At 39.6% G+C, this 23,904-nt stretch overlaps 3 protein-coding genes across 4 annotated transcripts; 1 reads left to right on the forward strand and 2 right to left on the reverse strand.

Moving 5' to 3' along the window:
- Positions 1-2,468: 2,468 nt before the first annotated feature.
- On the reverse strand, positions 2,469-6,712 carry LOC102719634 (transcription factor MYBS3-like). Its single transcript, XM_006645524.2, has 3 exons — positions 6,286-6,712; positions 3,362-3,570; positions 2,469-3,258 (listed from the first exon to the last, which is right to left on the reverse strand). The coding sequence occupies exons 1-3, from the start codon at positions 6,596-6,598 to the stop codon at positions 2,689-2,691; spliced, it is 1,092 nt and encodes a 363-aa protein (XP_006645587.2). The 5' UTR covers positions 6,599-6,712; the 3' UTR covers positions 2,469-2,688.
- A 5,333-nt stretch (positions 6,713-12,045) lies between these two features.
- LOC102722253 (2-oxoglutarate-Fe(II) type oxidoreductase hxnY) lies at positions 12,046-16,247 on the forward strand. Of its 2 annotated transcripts, none has more exons than XM_006643794.3 (11): positions 12,046-12,407; positions 13,559-13,754; positions 14,010-14,108; positions 14,449-14,500; positions 14,728-14,864; positions 14,945-15,045; positions 15,137-15,195; positions 15,356-15,412; positions 15,644-15,689; positions 15,820-15,899; positions 16,002-16,247. In XM_006643794.3, exons 1-11 carry the CDS (start codon positions 12,321-12,323, stop codon positions 16,090-16,092), a joined length of 1,005 nt encoding a protein of 334 aa, XP_006643857.1. In that variant the 5' UTR covers positions 12,046-12,320; the 3' UTR covers positions 16,093-16,247. The 2 variants fall into 2 exon arrangements, with proteins under 2 accessions (XP_006643857.1, XP_015688244.1); XM_015832758.2 differs by having other exon boundaries at positions 14,728-14,849.
- Positions 16,248-17,370: 1,123 nt separating this feature from the next.
- On the reverse strand, positions 17,371-22,747 carry LOC102722532 (NADP-dependent malic enzyme, chloroplastic). The gene is made up of 20 exons (XM_040521505.1): positions 22,566-22,747; positions 22,145-22,419; positions 21,021-21,141; positions 20,851-20,925; positions 20,570-20,721; positions 20,367-20,472; positions 20,231-20,296; positions 20,035-20,130; positions 19,877-19,948; positions 19,675-19,758; positions 19,445-19,543; positions 19,297-19,344; positions 19,148-19,201; positions 18,967-19,065; positions 18,758-18,847; positions 18,592-18,669; positions 18,312-18,386; positions 18,084-18,174; positions 17,855-17,983; positions 17,371-17,766 (listed from the first exon to the last, which is right to left on the reverse strand). Exons 1-20 carry the CDS (start codon positions 22,611-22,613, stop codon positions 17,678-17,680), a joined length of 1,947 nt encoding a protein of 648 aa, XP_040377439.1. The 5' UTR covers positions 22,614-22,747; the 3' UTR covers positions 17,371-17,677.
- Between the last annotated feature and the right edge of the window lie 1,157 nt (positions 22,748-23,904).

Consider the following 23,904-nt stretch of genomic DNA (forward strand, 5'->3'; position numbering starts at 1 on the left):
GATGAAGGTTAGCCGCATCTTTTCACTTATGTTTATGGATATAAGTTAATATTTGAATTTTAAAACTTAAATTTTTAGAGTTGATTTTAGAGTTTTTTATCGTAATTTATTTTTCAGTCTTTGATTTTAGACACTATGAGAAAAAAATAAAAGTTTTACCCATAAATTATTTTTTTAATTGTTAATAAATTGTTTTGATTATGCTTAATTTCACGAAACAACGAGGCCGTTAGTCTTTCTCCTATCCTTAATTAATGTCCCACCTTCAAAAGTCCAAACTCATATCCATTTCATTCATTCCATTGATGTCGTTCCCTATTCTATATTGACAAATTTAGGATGATTCAAATTATTAAGCTCTCCATTCTTCAGTGTTCTATATGTGCGGCGATCAGGTCGTGCGCTACTAATAAGTCAAACCATCATTAGCCAAAAAAAAAAAAAAGGTCAACTCGTCAGGAGACATATTTATGCAGGGTGTAGCTAGTAACACGTAGTGCAGCGCAATAAAACTACAGGAAAGTTTTATACACCGAAATTGACAAGTTAACGGCCTAAAAAATACAGAAAGATAATCATAGTCAACACAACTTATGGAGCATCATTACTGTGATTAATTGGTTCAACAAAGAAAAAACATACCTGCTGTATTAACATAAGGGGAGAAAAAAATGAATTGAAGATTAATTATTTTGCAAGGAATACAATTAGGTTCACCTAGTAATCAAATGTTTGAAAATTTTAATTCCATCGATCAAATCCAATTACTATCGTTGGATATAATCTGAAGACGTGCACGTAAGTCAAAAAATCCATACACGCCTCCCCCAACCCTCATGCATTGTGTGCGTGTTTGACATTAGAAAAAAATAAATGTTTGATCAACACAAAAGTGAACACAATTTGGTAGGTTTCAGTTTATAAGGCATTGACCAAAACCACTCCACTCCATTTCATGAGGAAATGATTTCTTCAACTAACTCAGGGAAGATGTTCCACATCTATAAGTTACTTGTCCATAATTTATTCCCATATTTTTTTATCACGTCTTCCAATAATCAAGAACGTATGATAATATTCAATAACACGTTCCTTAAGTTGAGTTTTGGGCATAACATGTTTCTAATGTCATATTCAGAGAGATCAAGAAAATGCTCAACTTATACTATTGGTTAGAACTAAGTAGGATAGGGTACCAGTAAAATATGTCATAATTTTGAATGCAATCAATCATTGAGAAGAGAAAAGAAGAAATGAATTAGTCCAACAAATTATATCCCAATCGATGTTTACAGAAAGAGAAGTTTTTTTCCTGGTTTTATTTTTTTTTCCAATGACGATGAATAACATGTATAGGATCACTAGGAAATTCGTAGTCAGCCAGTGAATACCTTGTTAATCTTCAGCACTTTTACTATATATATATATATATATATGTGTGTGTGTGTGTGTGTGTGTGTGTGTGTGTGTGTGTGTGTGTGTGTGTGTGACCATGAGGATATCATTTTCTTGCGCCAAGCTTTATCTGAGTCTAAATGAAGGGAAATCAGGCTTGAAAGTGTCAGATGTGCAGAACTCTTGGTTGTGCATCTCTTGCGGTTGCAGAGACCAAGAGCTGATCCTTCCATTATCTAAATAGATGTCCATAAGTCCAGTGCATCGATGACAAGTCCACTACAAATTAGCAAATATCAGATATATTCCCACAGAATTACATTTGATATTGTTCTATTCTCAGTTTCAGTACTAGGATTATTTTATAGAACACACCATGAAATCCATTTCCTTGTCTTAATTAATAAACTAACAGAGAAGATGACACTATACCTGAAAATGGGCCTCAACTTCTGCTTTGCTTCTACCCCTCGTATGATCTGGAATGACTTGTGGCACTCAAAAAGAAAATGGATTAGAACGAAGAGAAGATACAATATGAGAAACCCGGCCTTCCGCAATGCAGATTCTTGCGATTTGCAGGCAAACACACTGCAGCTAAAATAGATATGACAAACAACAGAAACATTGTAAACCTCCTAAACATTCTTGCAGAGGCAGAAAAGGCTACAACAATGGTGTGGATAAGATAACCATGGGCAGAATCAGAAGTCAAGAATTGTATTAGTATGGAGCCGCTACAAGACCTCCATCCCTTGATCAAAAGAAGTTAAACAGATAAAACCTCCTACACCCAGATCATTCTAACAGCATTCAGTGTTTCAGGAGGGGTTTTAGGTTTCCAACATTTTCTTCTTCAAAGTTATAACACTACTAAACTCACAAATATGTGATTGGAAGAAAGCACATGTCTAATGGCAAACAACTTTATGCATCAAAACCTTGATATCATTTTTCTCCAGATAATCTGAGATGTATTAGAAAAAGGAATATGGCTATACGAGTATAACATCCCAACATGCTACTGGGTGACAATACAGTCTGAGTAAAATGCAGGCAACATTTACGCATCAAAACTGAAAAACATTTTCTCCAAAGCCTGGAAGATGTATTATCAAAGGTATATGCATACAACATTTTTCATTATCGATATCAAAGAACATAAGATGGTGATACATTAACTTAGAAGCTGTTACAGAAGTACATGCTCAGGACCTTATGCAACATCCTATGGTATTGAAAGTAGTAATATAATCTGTAAGATTTGACCCAACAGGCCTTTTCCATGCTTCCTCAAACTGCATGAATTGGGCTGTTGTTTCTCTTAATTAGATCAGGTCCAGCCATTGGTGGGTTCACGTGAAAAGCTGATTGCCTCGTATTTGTCGGTCCGGTAAGCTGAAGGGAAAGAGCAGAGGGTTGTATGGTGTCAGAGATACCCTCACCGATGCTAAGCTTGGACATACCGACAACCTCATCTGCCTTATTGATCTCCTTCCCATTCACTGGAGTGGGCTTTAGGATCTCATGGGTTGTTCCTGCTTCATCCACATTGGCAACATTTGGAGGCCAAAGTGTTAGTGGAACAGGTATTAATGCTGGGTAGAATGTTGGCATTGTCAGAACAGATTTGGCCTTGAAAGGTACTGTATGGTTCATCTCCAAGTCTAGTGCTGCTAGTGATGGTTCTGTGAACTCAGAGTCCTCATGCTTCCTTAGCTGCAAGTCTGACAGGTGTCTAGCAAACTCAGGTTCCTTCTGTTTCACAAGATGTAACATTGGCAATTGATTTGAATTTGTGGTTTCGTCTTGAGTACTGCAGAGCATAAGCTGTTCAGCGACCACTGGGGATTCGTCCATGGGCTGCAGGTTAAGGACGAAAGTAGAAATATTAGCCTGTATTTTAACATATATGGAGAGGCTCATATCACACAACATAGAGCAGTGCAAGCAAAAAGTTGCATACCATTTCTGGGACCATGTCAAACAAGCTTGACCTCCTCTTTCGTCTCGATGAATTTGTCTGTCTAATAAAGTACTTTTGAGCATGGCTAGCCACCTGAGTTGGGGTCCTGGAAACAACAAAGTTACGAGATATCCCACGCCAGTCTCCTTTCCCAAGCTTCTGCAGACCCATCAGAAACATTCTATGCTCTTCTTCAGTCCAAGGTGTACCTGAAGCACAACAGCAGCCCTTGAGTTGAAACTGCATGGAAGATCCCAGATGGTTCTGTGGGAAAAAAATCCATGACCTTATTCACTAACCTATATTCATTACGACAAAGATAAACCATCAATCACGACCTTTGAGCCTGACTAAAATCTCAAGCCTTGTGCTTCTAGGCATTGTAAACAACGTACTATGTTTATGTATAATAACCATCAACCTGATGCATCTCAAATTCTCAATCTAGTGAAATTAACATATCTTCGATTGGTAATGTTATTATCTGTAGAATAACATGCAAGAGTCTACAATTAATTCATCTGAGGTTCCATCTCACAAACAATAGTAGCTCCAGAACCACAGGGATAGTTAAGGAAGAAAGGGTAAATAAGTTTGCTTTTTATTTGATAATAACATAGTTGACTCTGGGTATGAATAATGTAGAATATCTGCTCACCCTACTCAAGCAGTAGGCTGTTACAGCACAAGAAAATTATATGAAAAATAAAGGAAAATGACTCTCTCTCATCATTAATATGATTAAACTTTGAAGCTGCCGACTTGCAGGGTTTAATTTCTAAGGTGCAAGGACCATAACAAGAAGGATGATAGCATTGGACAGACATCCATTATTCATGTTTTGATTTTTAAAATAAAGTACGTTAATATATGTAGTGTATCATGTTGACGGTTATTATATATTTGAAGTAACAGTTACAAATAAATTATCTGTTTGAAGTACCAGTTATAGGTGCACCACATATATAAGTCAATATACCAGGGTTCAAAGATTTTTCATGGCCCGCCTGAAGGACCTCTAACCTTTTACGTTTTCAACACCTCATTTTTCCAAGGAAGGTGGACTCTTGGATGAATCTACTAGGAAGATGTGGCTCTCATGTTCATTATGTTTGGTATGAAATAGAATTAAAGACTACAAGATAGTAGAAGAGTCTCTGCTTAGAAAGCTGAAAATATGCTTGTAAGGTATGCAGCTGCACTGAATCTGAACATATAAGTTTTGCTACAATGCACAGAGATAATATAGGATATGGAACATAACTTAATTTGTTTCCACACAAAATGAGTGTGTTTTACGTTTATCCTTAAAAAGGTAATAGTTTTTTTATTGAAATTATCCCATGCCCCACAACAATGCCACCCCTTTTCTTTTCTCTTTTTCCACAAGTATCAAGCGTCCCTGCATATTTGGATTTTTCAAAGATTCAACCCCTAAAAGCGTGAGATTATTGCTTTCAGAAAAAAAAAAGTCTTCCTAAATGTACGTTCTGCAATCCTCCAAGGAAAGCATAGATATAGACTAAATAATACAGCATAGCAATTGTATTGGACACTCAAGCTTCAAAGGAGTTCCAGTTTTTAACCACCACGAAAGCAGTCCAGAAAGCATGACAAATAACTATTGGCAAATTCATCAGAATAAAGTTTAACAGCAGAACCACATGATGGTGTAATGTAAGGGACAGGCACTTTGTTTCAATTAAAGATGCAGCTCATACAAGGGAACTCCATTATGAGTTCCCTTTTTGAGTTTGATCTTAATTTTTCTTTTAGCAGGATGGCCTCATCCCATAACCATTAGCGCCAGCTGATTCATAAATCATAATCAAAACAGACTCAGGCTCTACCTTGGTCTATAAGTACACCAGGAATTGCCCCTACAGTTTCTTTGAAGGCAAGTGCCAGTAAGTTTCTTCTACAAGTACCCAAAAAAATAGCATATCACCACCAAACCAAATACATTAAAAAGTACATAGTGCACACCTAGGACTGGTCAAACCAACTGGAAACCAATGTGGCCAGATTCCATTAGGATCAGGTGATTAAAATAAAGGTCAAACAGACGTGGGGTCATTAGCCCGAGCCAGTCACTCTCTCTCTCTCTCCCGGAATGTGATCTATACAGGTCTTGCGATTCACATGTGCACGTAACTTAATCAGATGGGAAAAGATATTTAGCTAAGTTGATTTGTGTCGGCCATTCTGGACGGTTCCTACAGATTGCATCTTCAGTAATGATAGCGGCAATACCTTGAGTCTAGCAAACAAAATAAAGAGGTGTGACTCTTAAAGCATGTCCTCAGAATATTGAGAATCCATTACAAGATAGCTTGTTCTCTTAAAGAAAAAATATTGCCAATCACTGACTGAATTCTTGAATAATTGGCGCTTACACTCTCCAATATCGAAAGGATACATCCTTTTTTTTTTACTTTTTGAAGATTTCCTTATGTTTAGTATAGCTATCTTGGTTGCATAAAAATCTGTGGAAGCAGAGAAACATACCACGTACCGACAAATTAAAAGGAACAGTACATTATGCGATTCAACCACAAACTTTGGTTTCCTTGCACACAGGATGTGATACCTGAAGCAATCGAACTGAACTATTTTATTTCACAAAAAAGAACATATTTTTTCTTGTCTTGACAGCAAGAAATGAAAATGAAACATAGAGATTATTCCTACTGCCCAGTGTGCTCCATGAGGCGGTAGGTGCATAGAACGCGATGCGCCGATGCGTTAATCAGAAGCAAACAAATGCAGAACGCCACATTTCTCGGCCAGGCAATTAATTTCACCAAGCAGAAGAAGAGTATGAACAGATGTAGATGCCTCTCACTCATCTCCGCATTTCGACGAGCAAGATGAACATGATGCAAAGCAGGTTGAACACGAAAGAAGAACAAAAAAAAGCTAACCTTTCTTGCGCTCGGTGCGGCCAATCGTCGAGCAGGAGGCGTGCGTGGGGTCGTCGGACGCGTACCCCGCCGCGCCGTCTCCTCCGCCTCCTCCTCCCCCTCCCGCCGGCGACGATCCCCCTGACCCACCGCCCCCGAGCGACGACGCGATGCAGCTCATGCTCGCGCTCTTCTTCATCACCACCTCCGTCGGCGACGTGAGGCGCACGCCGAACAGCCTCACCCCACCGCCCCCGCCCCCGCCCCCGCCGCGGGCGGGGCAGGTCCGCGCGTTGTGGCCGTTGTTGCTGCAGTGCGAGCACCGCCTCGTCATCGCGACACCGCCGCGCCGGGGCGCCGGCTCGTACACCGCAACAGCTCACCACCGAATGCGTCGTCGTCGTCGCCGCCGCGCGCGGTCGGTCTCCTCCCTCTTCCTCCTCCTGTCCGGTTCTCTTTCCGGGGGGGAAGACGATATTTCTGGCCACTTAAAAGAGAGCGGCGCGCCGGAGACGAATTGACGAGAAAGGGCACGGCCTCCGCGAACGGAGACGAACACGACGAGGGGCATTTCGGGGATCTCCGGCTAGCTGTGGGCACGAGCCAGAGATGGAAGCGACGGTGGTGAAGCGTTTCACCGGCGAGCGCAGCGCGGAGGCGGACACGTGGCGCCTCCCCGGCTCTGCCAGCGCCTCGTGGGAGAGGACAAAGACGACGCTTAATTTAACCACAAGTAAAAACTGCACAGTTAGCTTAATCCAAGTAAATTGTACTAGACTTCAACTGCCACTGATATCGTAAGATTTTTTATTCCTATCTAGATTTATCAATTAACAAATATATGTATAATTTGTATATATATATATATATGTCTAGATGTATGAGCCTAGAAAGTCTTCCTAGCCTAAAAATGAGGGAGTGTAAAAATGAGGGAGTAGACTCTGACATTCACTGCATTTTCGGTTGTTTCTTTCAGTTTTTCTCTACCTGATTCTTCACCTTATGATCTGAAATTCTGAATTTACTTTAGACTCTGACATTCACTGCATCACGCTGTGTAATACTTGTCACTTTTTTATCATGGGTATTTTAATTTTAATAATTAATAACTTTTAATTACTTAGTATTAGTTTGTAACTAATGAAATATATATTTATATCAATGCACGGTACTCATCACTAATATGACTAACTTCTAAGTATTTATTATTTTTTTTAAAAAAGACGAGTGGTCAAAGTTTACCGCTTACAATCATCAGACTATTCCCTCCGTCTCAAAACAAATCAATCTTTCACTTTTTACCTATAATATTTGACTCTTCGTTTTATTAAAAAAAATACGATTAACATTTTTGTTTTTATTATACGATAAATCATGAATAGAACTTTACGTGTGACTATTTTTTTAATTTCTTTAAAAAATTAAATAAGACGGATGATCAACACGAAAACCGAAAGATTGGTATAAGCATATTCATGTATCTCGGAATAAACTATGGCTAGCAAGCTTAGCTACAGTTATCAATCACCTTAGGGTTATTTAGATGGACTAAACTTTTTAGCCCCATGTCACATCAGATGTTTGGACACTAATTTAAAGTATTAAACATAGACTAATAAAAAACTAATTTCATAAATGTGTGCTAATCCACGAGACAAATTTTTTAAGCCTAATTAATCCATAATTAGAGCATGTTACTGTAGCATTACATTAGCTAATCATGGATTAATTAGGCTCAACAGATTCGTCTCGCAAATTAGTCCAAGATTATGGATGGGTTTAATTAACAGTCTACGTTTACTATTTATAATAACGATCCAAATATTCGATGGGACAAGAGGCTAAACTTTAGCCCACGATCCCTTTAGTATTAATGAGTTCGTACGTACCTAGGTATATATAGCGGCAGCTTTAATTTTTCTCTATCATTTTCTTTCCTCTGTTTTTCTCATCGCCGTGAACGCACGTCTCTTATCTCGTCGTACGTATATAAACCCAAGAAAGAAGAAAAAGAGGATCCATCCATGCTACGAAACAGAATTTAGAACGCGTCTCTGACTTGCTTGTTTCTACACTATCCTACACGTTATAGCTACTACCAGATCTTCTATTTATGAGCGTGATCTTTATTTAAAGGATATATATATATATATATATATATATATATATATATATATATATATATATATATATATATATACTAGCTGAATACTCGTAATTTGGTGTGGGAGAAGAAAAAGATTATGTGTTGCCTAAAATAAATAAAACATAAAAAAATATGTTACTCATCCTTTTGTATATGGAATGTTCATCGTAATTTAATTTCTTATGCAAAATACTAGTTCTTTATGTGGATTGATTTTTTTCAATATTATAAGGCTAGAGTTAATTTGCAAAAATTAATAATTGACGTTATTTAGCTTTGAAAATAGTACAATGAAAAGTTGCAATGTAGATAGCTATTTTATACATCGTTTCATTAAATTAGTTGTTTTAAAAATTGTGTAGTAAAACTGAGCATTGAGGTAGTCTAGGTACCTCCTCTTAAAAGAAGAGTGTGATGGATATATAATTTGAATATTTCTTCTCCATCTCTTCTTCCATTGCATCTCCATGCCGACTGCTTATCTCACTAGCTAGCTATCTTCCTCTCTCTCTCTCTCTCTCTCTGCAGAAAAGAGTACCTTATCTTCCTCTCTCGTCAGCTTCGTAGCAAGAAGCCCTAACAACTCACCAATTCATACATGCAAGCATGGAAATGGAATGTTCCAGAAACGTACACGAACTGTATACATGCTCATGGAAAATTAGACGGCCTGATGTGCAGTCAATACACGTATAATACATATGGAGTAGAGCACATTAATTACAGATGCTACTAAACTTTGACCTGGAACGGAAGAATTACTTGCAGAAAAACTGATGACTTTACTGGCTCACAAGCTCCAATTCTTCAGCCAAACTAAAACATGTTTTAAATTAGCACTGCACCATATATATGCTGAATATTCAGAGTGCAAACAAAACCAAGAGCTTGCATATATGAACATGTGATTGCTCCAGCTCCAGTTGCAATGCAAAAAAAAAAAGGAGTACTTGACACTGAATTTTTCTCTCTCAGATAAAAAGAAGCAAGAAACTTTCGGTATCTGAAAGGGCTCCAGGTCTCCGAGTAGGGCCAGGAACCTCTGAAACTTTGGGGCATCTAGGATAGCAACTCACTTGCTCACTCCCCGACGTCCATGTCGTTTTCGTGATCTTCTATCTTTTTTTTCTGTTTGGATTTCATGTATCTGAATTCTGCACTACACACAGTGCCTGCCTGCATGCGATGCGTTGCTGCATCTTGCTTTTCCCGGTTAATCATGCGTCTGTCATTTATATATCTTATCTTTTCTGCACAGGTGTTCGTCCCAAGTTGAACAGAGTTTGGGAGCCAGTAGTAAACAAATGCTAATCATTGAGACGCCAAAAGGCTCAGTTCGATCGGTAGCAGCTAGGGAATCGATGATGGATCACATAGGTAATTAATTACTTGTGCTAACTAGCTGCATTTGAATTTGATGTAGTATCATAGTGCGTTTAAGAATCTGATTTTGCTGTCAGGAGAGTGCAGTTACCGGTTTCAGACTTTCAGTAATTATTTCTGTTGGAGTATTCTGGCTTCGAGGAGATGCTAAAAGGGTTATTATATATTCAGATTATGTCTTCTTCAAGAATAGTCCAAGAATAGCTGAATAAGTAAACATGATTGCCAAGAGGTTGGGGGAAGAGGGTTACTCCTCCCCCATGGTTACTGCACAAAACCGAGGAAACAAAGGGCAAATTTTATCAAAAGATAAAATTTTGGGTTAAATTGTTTTGCACTTGGTCGAAACTAGTCTGTTACTGTTACTGCATGTAGCTGGTAAGCCTTGTTGCCACTGACAGCAACTCAAACCCCTATAGCTACAGTTACATCATACACCTCCATCTCAAAATAAATATTACTAATGTTGTTTTTCTGGGACGGAGAAGTTAGCTAAATATTACACAAAATGCTTAACAAAAGCTACAAGATTCATCGGTGACACTTGTTCCATTAATTGTCAAAAGGAACATTGATTTGTTGAATCAAAAAGGGGATCATCACTGAAGCATGCATGCCTTAACCTGAAAATTAGTAGTATACAGGAAGCCCATATGCATCTTTCTTTTTCCATGTGCAGGCCGGTTAGCAAAGCAAAGAACTAAAGCTGGAGGAACTACTAGGCTACTGGCCACAGCGTGATCACGTGTGCTTTGCCTTATCAACTAAGGCATGGACTGGATTGATCAAACGCACGACATGATAAAACGCATGTGATTTTGATTTGCAGTGCCTGTTCTTTTCAGCTTTCAGGTGGTAGTAGTAGAAAAACATAGAGAATATCACCTCCCATCTTTTCACTTCTACTTATACTTATAAGCCAAAATTTAAATTTTAAAACTCAAATTTCGAGTTGATTTTAAGTTTTATTACCGAGGTTTACTTTTTAGCATTGACATTTAGATCGCCAACAATGCATATATAAAAGTTATATTCACAAAATATTATTCATTTGTAAATATGTCATTTGGTTAAATCCAAACAATCATCCCCTCTATTTCAAAATATATGTATTTTAGATTTTTTTTTAGCCAGGATTAATATTTACAGAAAAGACTATGCTACCTTTTAATAAATGAAGAATTGACGGGAACAGGATGGTATGAGGGAATAAAATAAGAAAAGTTTCAAATAAGAAGCTATTGATTAAACAACTAGTGCTATAGATACTAACAAAATATTATATCATAGTATAAGATTTAAATTCTATAAATTATATTATTTTGGAGTGCAAAGGAATTAAAGAGACAGAGGAGGAGGTGTGGTTGTGGAGTAATCCGGCCCATTAAAAGCTGGAGATTTTAGCCCATATTAGGCCCAATCTGCAGCCCAAGTTTCGTCCAGCAGCCCACTAGTCCGAGTCGCAGTCGGGCTAAAATTGCGGAGTCGTCCGGCCCAGTAAAAGCTGGAGATCCCTACCCAAATGAAGCCCAAAAACATTTCAGCCCAAAAAAATGTCCAACTCATGCAGCTGAATCACTTTTTCTCAGGCGGCCCAAAATTGGATCCGCTCAGGCGGGCTACGCGTTGCATGGGATGGCCGTAGATGAATCGACTCTGGTTTAATTAATAAATTAGGTTTTATTAAAAAATAAAACTTAACTTATTAGTTAAACTAAAACTGGACTGGTAGAGTGATCAAGCACGCGAATCACGTCCATTTGTGTAGATGGTCACGGCAAACAATCGTTTTTTTAAAAAAATTTGGCAAGGCAGACAAGTAGTATATATTATTAATAGGGGATTCATTGACACGTGCAAAGTGATGTAACGTGAATGCACTGGGCTGTGGGATTTGTTGCAGCAGCATGTGATTAGTTGGTGATTAGCACGCCAGACATACCCTGTACCCTGGAATTTCCCCCTTTTGCAAATTCAGAAAAGAACTCCTTTTTGGAGCAGAAGTAAACACATGAGTCAACGCTACTAGAGACTGCACATGACAGAAGTGACAAGAGAAACCTCTCGCGGCCATCCATAGTTGATCAGATTTCGACGTGACACTAAAATCCATATACTACCAGAAAAGAAAAAAAAACTCCATAAAGTGCTTAAAAGTAGGTTGAAAAACAGCACAAATAATGATGAATAGAACAAAAGAAAACCTCAGGAGATTAAAAAAAGGGGGAATTTTTCTTGGTCGAGAGACCAAGGCCGTCCCTGGCCAGCGAGAGACCCCCTTTTGCGTTGCGCTTTTGCAAACCTTTTCTTTTCCAGTTCTTCGCAACTCCCCACCTATATATCGTCGCCTCACTCCAATTCGGCGGCTCCAACTCCGTCGCTGCCTCCCTCTGCTGTTCATCGAGAGACGCCGGCAGCGGATCACGGCGGCGCCGGCTGGCCGACAAGAAGCACCCAGAGGCAGAGGCGGCGGCGGCAGCAGGCAGGAAGCAGAGAGGAGCAAATCCAAGGGAGGGAGAGGGAGAGCATGGAGTGCTCCATCTCGAGGACGAATCTGAATTGCATCAGCCTGGCGGACCCGGACACCCAGAAATCGGTCGCCCTCCTCAAGCAGGTGCGCGCTTCCTCACTTTGAGAATCGCGATTTCTCTAGGAGGTGAGTGAAGAGGTAGAAAGCCTGTAGCTTTCGTCCTTGGGAATCACGATCGCGGCTGAATTTTCCAGCCCTTTTTTTTTTTTTTGGTTACTACGGCTGTACCCGTACTTTGCTGCTGTAGAAGACTTGTTTTTCTCCCTCCCAAATAATGTTCTTTTAGTCAATCTGCGTGCTGTCCTTGTACAAAGGATGTTTTTTTAGTCATCCTTGTATTTGTTCGTTAGGTTGGTTACTAGAGCTCGATTTCTCGATTTCAGCTAGTGCATTAGTTCAACGATTGGAAAAAACATGACCACTTTGTTATATTGTTTACTCTATTTGGTTGGTATAGTATACTGATATTGATTTTGTGCTGTCATGTCAACTCTTGCTTTGACCTCGTGCTTAACGTAATCGCACCTTAAATTAAGGATTAATCCACTTAAGATTTGCTGATAGTGACATGTTAACTTCAAGTCACCAAGCTTGTAGGTGATAATCTAAGAAGACATTACCTTTCCTTAAGGCATGGAGCGTGTTTGGTGCTGTTTATTTGGTGGAATCAGATTATTACCTAGATAAAGTATTTATTTTACTATTTATTTTCAAACACATAGTTGTTGTATAAATACCATTCATCAATTTCTGTATCATATTCCCAGTTTTAGAAGAAGAGATCGAAGTACAACACGCCATGTGGAACTTCTCTTGATGGATCATATATCTTGTTTCAGTTAATCTGTGCCATATGAACTATTGGTTCACTTCATCTTCCGAATAGGAACTGAGTATACGACAGCACCTGGCAGTCATATGCATCAACTTCTAACATTATAATGTTCTGTTCCTAGTTCTAGTAAACTGTCAAAGGACAATGTGACTCCTCCAGCTCTGCCATTTGTTGTGTTGAAGACTAGAAGCCAATATAGTCTAAGTTTTCTATTATCATCAGATGGAAAATATGATCTTCATCTGGAATCGAATTATAATGTTCTACCAGTGTTTAAATGGGCAAACTTTTAGACTTTAGTGTCAAAAGTACTGTCTATGTGCTCTCCCGGTTCCATCTATTTTAGTAGTAGTTTTTAACCATATTGTTTCCTAAATCAATGTTTCATCGTCTTTCATAGGCATGTCTGGATTCAGGCTTCTTCTATGTGGTGGATCATGGAATAAGTCAGGAGTTAATGGATGCTGTTTTTGCCCAGAGCAAGAAGTTCTTTGACCTTTCCACTGATGAGAAAATGAAGCTTCTCCGGGATGAGAAGAATCGAGGCTATACACCCATGCTAGATGAGATTCTTGATCCTGAAAATCAAGTGAATGGTAATATATTTGACTCCAGCATGTGTTGTTTATTATATAAAAAAAAATGTTTTTCATGGGTACCCGTGTGGATGTACTACTGTTTTATCACCATACTCTTGGTTTGAGAATATTGACAAGCTATTAAATTAGTATTGAGAGTAGCTAAAAAGTTGTTATGTGCTGATATCTGCCTTTAGCAAACCTCCTTCCGTTTTAGATAGTTTTGTAGTTTTTCTGCTCCAGGTTTCTTACCATTCACTTGTGCACTTTCAGGTGACTACAAGGAAGGGTATTATATAGGTGTCGAGGTAGCAGAAGATGATCCACAAGCAAACAGACCATTCTATGGTCCAAATCAGTGGCCTTCCGATGGTGAGCTGTTTTTCTTTTGTTTGCAGAAAAAGAAAAGAACTCTTCCTAAACTGAACGCTAATGAATAAAATACATACTTCTAAAATCAATTCTATCTATACTATGTTGTAATGAACAACAATGCAGTAAACAATATATATATGGTGGGCTTCGCCAGCTTGACTATTATATGTTGGTGTTGCAGTAAATCTACCGATAAGCTTAGTATCCATTATAAGCACTTCCCCTTTGATCTACATTTTTGATATCTTGATGCTTGACAGTAAGGAAAGTCCATAGCATTGCATGGTTTTGCTTTATTACTTACTCATTTTGCACATTTTTCCTTGCATTACTTCAGAGGTATTGCCAAGATGGAGGAAGGTGATGGAACAATATCATAGTGAGGCACTGTAAGTTTTTTACATGTTGAACGCAGAATCAAATTGCGCTTTGCGAAATTAAGATTGTCAAGTGATCGGTGATGATCCATTAGGTCATTAAATGAATTACTTATCAAGGATTTTTGAAGGAGCATAATAGCCGTTCTCTAAACCTGACTTTGCAGCAAGAAAGTTTTGGCGATGGTCTTTTTGTATGAGTTAATGTACTGATTTGTGTTGCATTCTGATGTATTCAGGAGAGTGGCAAAATTGGTTGCAAGGATTATTGCTCTTGCTCTAAACCTAGAAGAGGACTTCTTTGATAAACCAGAAATGCTTGGGGAGCCTATAGCCACATTAAGGCTCCTGCATTATGAAGGTGGACAAAAAACAGGTCATGCCTTCTTGCCGTTCAACAAAAATTACACAAGAAACATGACAAATTCTGTCGTTTGATGTTCTTTTTATCATCAGATCAAGTCTCAAATCCTGCAAAGGGAGTTTATGGAGCAGGTGCCCATTCTGATTATGGCCTAATCACTCTCTTGGCAACCGATGATGTAGTTGGTCTCCAAGTAAATACATCTTGAATCCACACCTTTTCAAATGTTCTGTGGATTTTCCTTGATTCTTCTAAACTGGTATTTTTCCTTCTGAATTATGCAGATATGCAAGGACAGGAATGCTCAGCCCCAAGTATGGGAATACGTAGCTCCTGTAAAAGGGTTAGCTTGCTAATCTAATCAGTTGTTGATATTTAGGAAATTGTGATTTGTGTATTGGCAGTCCCAAAAAAGGATTTGGGCTGTATCAATCATAATGTGTTCTGTGTCCTATGGCAACTGTTAGTAAAGAGATCCTTACATGTTCTTTCTTATTTTCCAGTGGTTTTATTGTCAATCTTGGTGATATGCTTGAACGGTGGAGTAACTGTATTTTCAGGTTGGCCAAAACATACCCTAAAGCATGCCATTATGCTTGCATCTTGGTGTCATTGTTTTTCTATATTTTGGGAGAATCATCTTGGTGTCATTGTTTTATAAATACTCCCTCATATTTTTTTTGTTAGACGTTGGTTAGTTCAAAATTAAACTAACCAACGTCTAACATTTAAATATGGAGAGAGTAATTGTTACGGTTCTTTATATAATATGGTTTTATCCATACCTGTAGGTCAACCTTACATCGAGTGGTATTAGATGGACGAGAACGTTATTCTGTAAGTTTTTTTCTTCTCATATGTAAAACTGCATAGAAGATGAGCTAAGCTCATTAACATCGCTACCAGACGACAGATCTAACAATTAAATTGAATGGATTTAATTATTCTTTTCCCAATTTTCGAGCAGATTGCCTTCTTTGTGGAACCAAGCCACGATTGCATTGTCGAGTGCTTGCCAACCTGCAAATCCGAGTCGAATCCTCCAAAGTAAGGACACATTCCCACCTGATGACCAGAATTTCTGTAGCAGTGTAGCTATTGTTCATCTCCATTGGGCAAGAAATGTAATTCCATCCGCTGTTTGAGCAGGTTTCCTCCAATCACTTGCTCGGCATACCTGTCGCAGCGGTACAAGGATACACATGCCGATCTAACCGCTTACAGCAGCAACAAGGCGTAGAAGGCGACGCCCCCATTTTGATCTCCACCCAGCTCCGAGTAAATAAGATGTAGAACCTGAAATAATAATCCCATAGGATGGATTATGGTATTGTACTAATCCCAGTGTAACCCCAGCCTTATAGTGATATACCAGTGGTCAGTGTTCATGATTCATGAAGTGAACCTGTTTGGTATGTGTGATGAGTGTGAGCTGAGCTGCAGGGGATCATGCTTTTTTCGCTGTCGATTTCCCTTCTGCTTTGCGTGCAGATAGCTTTCAGGTTTTCAAGTGGGAAGGGGAAGGTTTGTGGATATGAGGATAATTCTGGTGTCTGCGTCTGTTGGATGACTGGATGGTTATGGTTGGTGCGGTCCCTTCTCCCCGTTTGGTGTGTGTGGCCGGGATGCGTCGTGATCGCGCGGCGCGTCTAACGCCAGAAACACTGCGAAAATGCGTGGCGTTCACGGTGTCGTGAGGCGTCGAGATCTGAGTAGGAATCTGGCTTTTCTCTCTGGGAAGGGTTCAATAAGTTCGCTTTTGCACTACATGTAGCATGGGTAATGCCAGTCTCAATGCATATTTTATAGAGGTGTTATAAATATTACCTCTGTCCCTAAATGTTTGACACCATTAATTTTTTTATACATGTTTGACCATTTGTCTCATTAAAAAAATTTATCAATTATGTAAAACTATATATATGCATAAAAATATATTTAACAATACACGAAATAATATAAAAATAATTAATAATTAAGTAAATTTTTTGAATAAGACGAACGGTCAAACATGTATAAAAAACTCAACGGCGTCAAATATTTAGGGACAGAGAGAGTATTAAATAGGATGTCACATCAGCAAAATTGCTCACTTGACAGAATCATTAAATTGCTGACTTGACAGGATCATTAAATGATGAAGTTTCATAAGATAAGAGAGTCAAACTTATCTGGCTCGGTTATCTAAACTCAAACTTATCTGAAAGGATCATTAAATGATGAAGTTTAACTTATCTGGCTCGGTTATTTAAACTCAAACTTATCTGGTTCGGTTATCTAATTTATAGTCTTATTAACTATACTATAAACTATATAGCCTAAGAGTAATCGCCAGTGGGCAAGGGGCTCGTTGATTCAGGGATATGGATGCTCAACCTCAATTAGCTTGCTTTCTCTTTCTGTTTAATAAATGTTGGCTCTACACCTGGTTGGTATTTGGTGTATTGGAGCTCTCATCTAATCTGTGTCTGAATTTCTTCTGTTTCTGGCACTAGCATTCAAAGAGCACAATCCAACAATGTTGCAAATTTCTTTTCATTTTTATTTCCCGAACCCGATACTGATACGATCTCCGGTTTAGGAGGAGGGCAGCGAGGAGCAGAAAGAACTATGTGCTTATTGCACTCTTTATAATCGATCGAAAGAATGACAAACACTGGTACACATGACGGTTGCTTCCGACCCATAACGTTACAACAGATGATTCATATAGACAGATACAATGCCTTGCAAGCAGCGGCAGCAGCAACGGCGACACAACATAGCAGTACCCCCCCTACTGCGCTTGGTAGGTTTTTATTACTGCAAAATTGATCTCCGCGGCCTTACCGGTAGCTGCGGTAGACGGGGGTGTACATGCAGCTCTCTGCGTATTTCTCCAGATCCCTGGGTTGAGGCAGTCGGGTCGCCAGGCCTGCACAGAAAGATCCACCATGTCAAACGCCATGGTTTTGGGCACATGAGTTTTCACTAGAGTGCATACAGGAGCTAGAAGAACATACCAAGTTCATAGGCTTTTGCGGCCACGCTGGCGGCGATGCGAGCAGAGATCTTTCTGATGTTTGTGAAAGGCGGGAAGATCGACCCCTTCTCGAAGTTCTCCTGAGTGGCCTGATCAGCTAGTGCTTCCGCTGTTTGAGAGAAGAGTATGGATTTAGTTCCGATGTATTACAGAGGCACGCTGCAAAGTTGGCTCCCAATTTGAGCAAATATTCTTCCACGAGTACTTACAGGCAGCTAGAAGCATATCCTCATGGACACGGACAGCGCCAGAGATGACAACGCCAAGGCCAAATCCAGGGAAAATGTAGGCATTGTTCGCCTGTTGTGAATGGACAATCAATAAGTAACAGTTAATTTTTGTTTGGGTTAGCAAGTTCTTTTATAGAGAAGTTATTGCAATGTTTTGCAAAAAAATAAATAAATAAATAAAAATAAATGCAAGGAAGCAAGCAGTACCTGGCCTGGCACATGGATCTTTCCATTGTAGTCCACAGGATCAAATGGACTGCCGCTGGCAAATACTGCACGACCCTGCAAGGATCTCGATGGATTAGCATGAGTTTTGCATCACGCAATGAAGTTCGACACACTTCCTTCTCATGTTTCACAAGATCATTTTTGTGCTTAATATTCATAGTAGGACATCTTTTAATTAGTAGAAGTTATCTAAATGGCATAGGATAAAGCATTGAATTAATAACGCCAGATGCATGACAAATACAAATTTGCAGCTCACCTGGCTCCAGTTGTATGCTTCTTCAGCAGTACACTCAGAGTGTGATGTTGGGTTTGACAGTGAGAAAATGATGGGTCGCTGCATTTAGAATTTCCAATACCACAAGTTAAGCCAATCATCTGATAAATACCAGAAGTTACAACTTGGCAACAAACATGCCCATTACCTCATTAAAGGAAGCCATGGCCTCAACCACTTCTTTAGTAAAAGTTCTGCCAACTCCAGAGGTTCCAATCAGCACCGTAGGTTTGATGGACTAGGGAATGAATAAATAAACATTAACCATTAGGACACAACGAAGCACAACATAAACAGCACAAATTTCAGCGAAGGCATCATCCACTAATTGAATAAATCTTGAACATGCATACATACTTGGATAGCATCTAACAATGTCGTTACAGGTTCATGCTCATGTGCCCAAGGCTTCTTAAATGACTGAAGGGTTTCTTTTCTTGAGTTAACAATCAGCCCCTATAATATAGTACAATTATAAGATGTTAGACTGATATTGCATTAGCGCTTCAACAGGATTCTTTTCCCTTTGGTTCTATACCTTCGAATCCACCAGCCAAACCTTCTTGCGGCACTCCTCAAGTGGAGCCTTTGTCTGAAAATTAATTGATACCAGTAAGTGTTAGCAGTAAGCACCATAATTAACAATTATAACAGTACAGCAGTAAGATTGTGAAACAATACAGTTACCTGTTTCGAAATCTCAAGAGCAATGAGTTCTGCAATACCAGTTCCAGCCTGTAATCAAATGCATCATGTTATGTGTATCAGAGTATACGCAACGTTTCAATACCTGTGCAAAGATCACAATAAGTCGGTCAGAGAAATTTTGACCAACCTCACCAGCACCAAGGAACAAATACGTGTGTTCTGCCAGGGTTCCACCGACCACCTTTAGTGATGATAATAGACCTGCAAGGACCACAGATGCAGTTCCCTGCAATCCATACATTTCAGTACAATTCATAAGTCAACAAACAGGTCAATGGAAAGAATCTAATTCCATGAGAATATATTGTGGTGGAACTATAATTATCATGGCACAAACAACACAGGTGCTTCATTTACTTGGATATCATCATTGAAAACAAGATGGCCCTTGCTATACTTTGCAAGCAAATCAAATGCATTGTGATTTGCGAAGTCCTCAAACTGGCATAAACACAAGGAAGATTCGGTTGCATTAGCCATTATGACTATTATTATGAAAAGGATGAAACGAAGTTCAAGTATGCATAAAAAACTAATTTACTAGGAGTATGAGGCAGACCTGTATGAGAACTTTCTCACCATAGATTTGCTTAACAGCATTCATAAATTCGTCCATGAGATCATGGTACTCCTGCCATCAAGGACAAGACAATGTTCAGATCTTAAGTTGTTAATTTTCCCAACACTATTACTCCAAGCAAACTTTGCGGATGTTACCTTGCCAGTAGCACGTCTTTGGCGGAGCCCAATGTAAAATTCATCATTTAACAGTTGTTCATTGTTTGTGCCAACATCAATTGTGATAGGTAAACACTGCAAACAAATAATGTGTGATTTGCAAATTGAGATGATTTTGTTGTTTTTACAGTTTACTGGTAGAAACAACCACAATGTAACACGTATGAATGCTTACAGCTGACGGGCGAACTCCTCCAAGGGCAGTGTAGAGTGAAAGTTTACCAACAGGAATACCCATCCCCTGTAAGAAAGATAATTGCAACAACAGTGAGTAAAGTTTCTGAAGTAAGCAACTAATCATACAATCATACCTGACAACCCAAATCTCCAAGCCCCAGAATGCGCTCACCATCAGTAACAACTATAACTTGAATGTTCCTCTCAGGCCAATTCCTTAGCACATCAAGAACCTTTCCCCTAGAATGCACCACAAGTGAATCCCCAATCCAGTGGAAGACAGAATAAGTGATCCAATGCACAACTTTAGATATTCAAGCAAGGTGGAGCAACGTACTTGTCCTTCAAGCTGACATAGAGACCTTGTGGCCGTCCAAATATGCTCCCATACTTCTGGCAGGCCTCACCTACTGTTGGTGTGTAGACCACAGGGAGCAGCTCCTCCACATTATCAATTAAAAGCTTGTAGAAGAGCCTCTCGTTCCTCTCCTGATAAACACAAAGTATCGATATTATTATAGAATCTTTAAAAAGGTGTTCTACCATCTTGCACACTCGATTTTGTTAAATCCCAGATAATTCAAAATTTCATCAAGAAAGAAAGTCGATTTGGTTTACCTGGAGATCCATCATGGCCATGTAACGCTGCAAAGGGACATTGTACTGGCGAAGGTTATGCATGATCTTCTTTACCTGCATAAAACATTAAGGACCGCTTAAGATAAAGAAGACCATATAATGATAAACAGGTTATTGTAGCTTCTTGTTGTTGTTGTTGCAGGCCATACTTGAAGATCCTGAGATACGACTGCTGGAGGAAGAAGGCCACGTAAGTAATGAGCATCCCGCTCCTTCTCATTAAAGGCAAGGCCCTTGTTGTGATGTGGATCCCTCAGAAGGGTGTACCCACTGTTGCACAAGATCAATTACATCAGCAACTCCATTTCAGTATGGTGAACAAAAATTATTTGCTTCATTTCACAAAATCATTGCCGCTTAATCGTATGAAACAACTTTCATGTCAGCACAACATTTTATGTCAGCACGGTTCTGCTTTTGAGTGTCATGACAAATTGGTGTTCTACAGTTCTTACTCTAAGATAACTTTCTCCGCTAGCTCGTGATTTTACTTTACGGTCTAGGCAACAATTAATTGTTACTGTATAATACCACGTGTGTGCTAATTTATAATTAATTTCCAGCTAAATTTCACTGTCAAGGGGTGGCGGAGAAAACCAAGACAGGCAGTATTGCCGTGTGCCAGATTAGAATATACCCCACCCACAGGAGTGTAGGAAATATAAAAAGAACAAAAGAAAACAACCAATATTTTCCTGTCAGCTACTCAAAATCCGTCCAACATTAACCCACGATTAACTATCAAAAACACCAGCAATAATATTCTCTGAATATAATGAATATATGACCAAAAAAATACCAAGAAACATGAGACGGTTTAATCTACTGGATAGTAAAGCTAAGAAGAAAACAAAATTCAACTGAACTGCTTGCAATACGTTTTGTAGTCAGGAGAAGGCTGCGGTAAATTACGCAAACAAACAAATGAAAGGGACAGATTCAGCTTTGGCAACTGCCCCGCGACAAAGAAATCATCCAGATTAATACAAATCCTATTACGCGATTTAACATTATTCGAGCAAACAAGCAACAACACAAACGGAGCTGCGAGAACGCGACGTGTCCTCACTTCTAGGCACGTCAAAATTCCAAAACGGATTAGAATATTTCTCACGAGGAGGAAACCGTATACCTAACGCACTTCAACGCGCAAGCTGAAATAAATCCTCAAAAAAAAAATTCCCCAAAAAAAGTGTTCCGGATCGACGCATCGGAACGTCCGCCCCCACCCAGATCCAGCCCCGGCGGCGATCCGATCCGAGAGCTCGCTCACCTCGCGACGGAGAAGGCCCAGGGCGTGACGGGCACCTCCTCGTTGGCCGTATCCTCGCAGTACTTGTCTTCCGCCCCGCCGCCGGCCGCCGACACCTCCTCCTTCTCGGTCTCCGCCGCCGACTCCATCGCGACCGCCTCCACCCTCCTCGGCGCGGCCGCCCGCACCCTCACCGCCGCGGCCCTCCTCCGCACCTCCCTGCAGCTCGTGCATCCGTTCACGTTCCCGTTGCCGCTGCCGCTGCTGCCACCCTCACCTCCTCCACCGCGCTTCCACTGCAGGCACACATAAACACAAACACGTCACCTCCCATAAGGTGGCCAAAGTCCAAACACACACCCCCAAAACCCCACACGTGCAGAGCTCCCTCCCGGCGGCGCCGCGGGAGTAGCGAGCGGACCAGCGGGGCCGCGTCGCGTACCAGGGTGGAGGTGGCGGGGGACGCGGCGGCGGTGCGCGCGGACATCATGGCGGCGAGGTCGGCGGAGGTGCGAAACGAACGGGAGAGACGAGGCGAGCGGACGCTGTTGGGGTGGCGCGTCGCCGGCGATGGTCTGGTCTGGGTCCGGAGCCGAGGCCGGGGAGAGGAAGCGAGCGCGTGAGGAGGCGGTGGGAGGGAGGAGGGCGGGGTATAAGAAGGAAGAGGAAGCTGCGTTGCTGGACGGTTTTTCCATCTTTTCTTTTTGTTTTAATTGTTGTAGCGGCGCGCCGACTTGGCCTGGATGGCTCGTCGCCTCGCCGGGCCGGCGGCGTACCGGTCGCGGTCGGCAACGCCCGCTGGACCGGGTGTACTAGACTTTTTTACTCCTCCCTCTCATATCATATGGATTTTGATTTTTTTATAATGTTTGATCACTTATTTTATTTAAAAAATTAAAAATATTATTTATTTTATTTATTATTTTGTTTACTATTAAAAGTAGTTTAAGTATTACCTATAAATTTTTATATTTGTACTAAATTTTAAATAAGACGAAAGACTAAAATTTACGAGTGAATAATCGAAATCTGATATAATATGGGACGGAGGGACGAGGGAGTAGGTAATACAGATGCTAATCCATTTAAATGTATGTAGACGTAATTTAATTAAATTTAAATAAATCTAGATAGGACCAATAGTCTTTGTACTGTCTCGGTTGTAGAAATGTTTTAAATGGTAAATATGATAGTAAGAATTTTAAATGATAAATGATTGATATGATAAATCATGTGAATAACAGGATAAATATTTATGTTTTACTGTAATATTTACGTCTGAAAATGATTATATTTTAAAGACGGAGCGGGTAACGTGGAATATAAAAATGAAAATATGAAGCTCGCGTGTTGACGATGGCATTTTTTTTTTTGGGTAAACTCACGTGCGAGATGGTATACACGTGAAACCCAGTTTTAATAATGGTACATTCACACAATTTTCATTAGTAAGAGTTTCATGTTTTGGCTTTTTTTTAGTAAGAGTTTCATGTTTTGGCTTTTTCAAAGAAAAGGTGAAAATGACTTATTTGTAAACAAAAATAATTTATAAAAAAACTTTTCTATACATGCTCTTACTTATTATGGATCTAAACATGATTTAAAAAAATAAAATATAACGAAAAAACTCTAAAATCAACAGCAAATTTAAGATTAAAAAATTAAATTTTATCTAATAAGCAAAAAAGATGAGAAGGTAAGACAATTAATTAATTACTATCTTTTCCATGCCAAAATATAGTGTAAAAATATAGTGTGTATTCGGTTTAGTTAGATATATT

This window comes from Oryza brachyantha, chromosome 1 (assembly GCF_000231095.2).
Source record: "Oryza brachyantha chromosome 1, ObraRS2, whole genome shotgun sequence".
In the NCBI taxonomy this organism is placed as follows: Eukaryota; Viridiplantae; Streptophyta; class Magnoliopsida; order Poales; family Poaceae; genus Oryza; species Oryza brachyantha.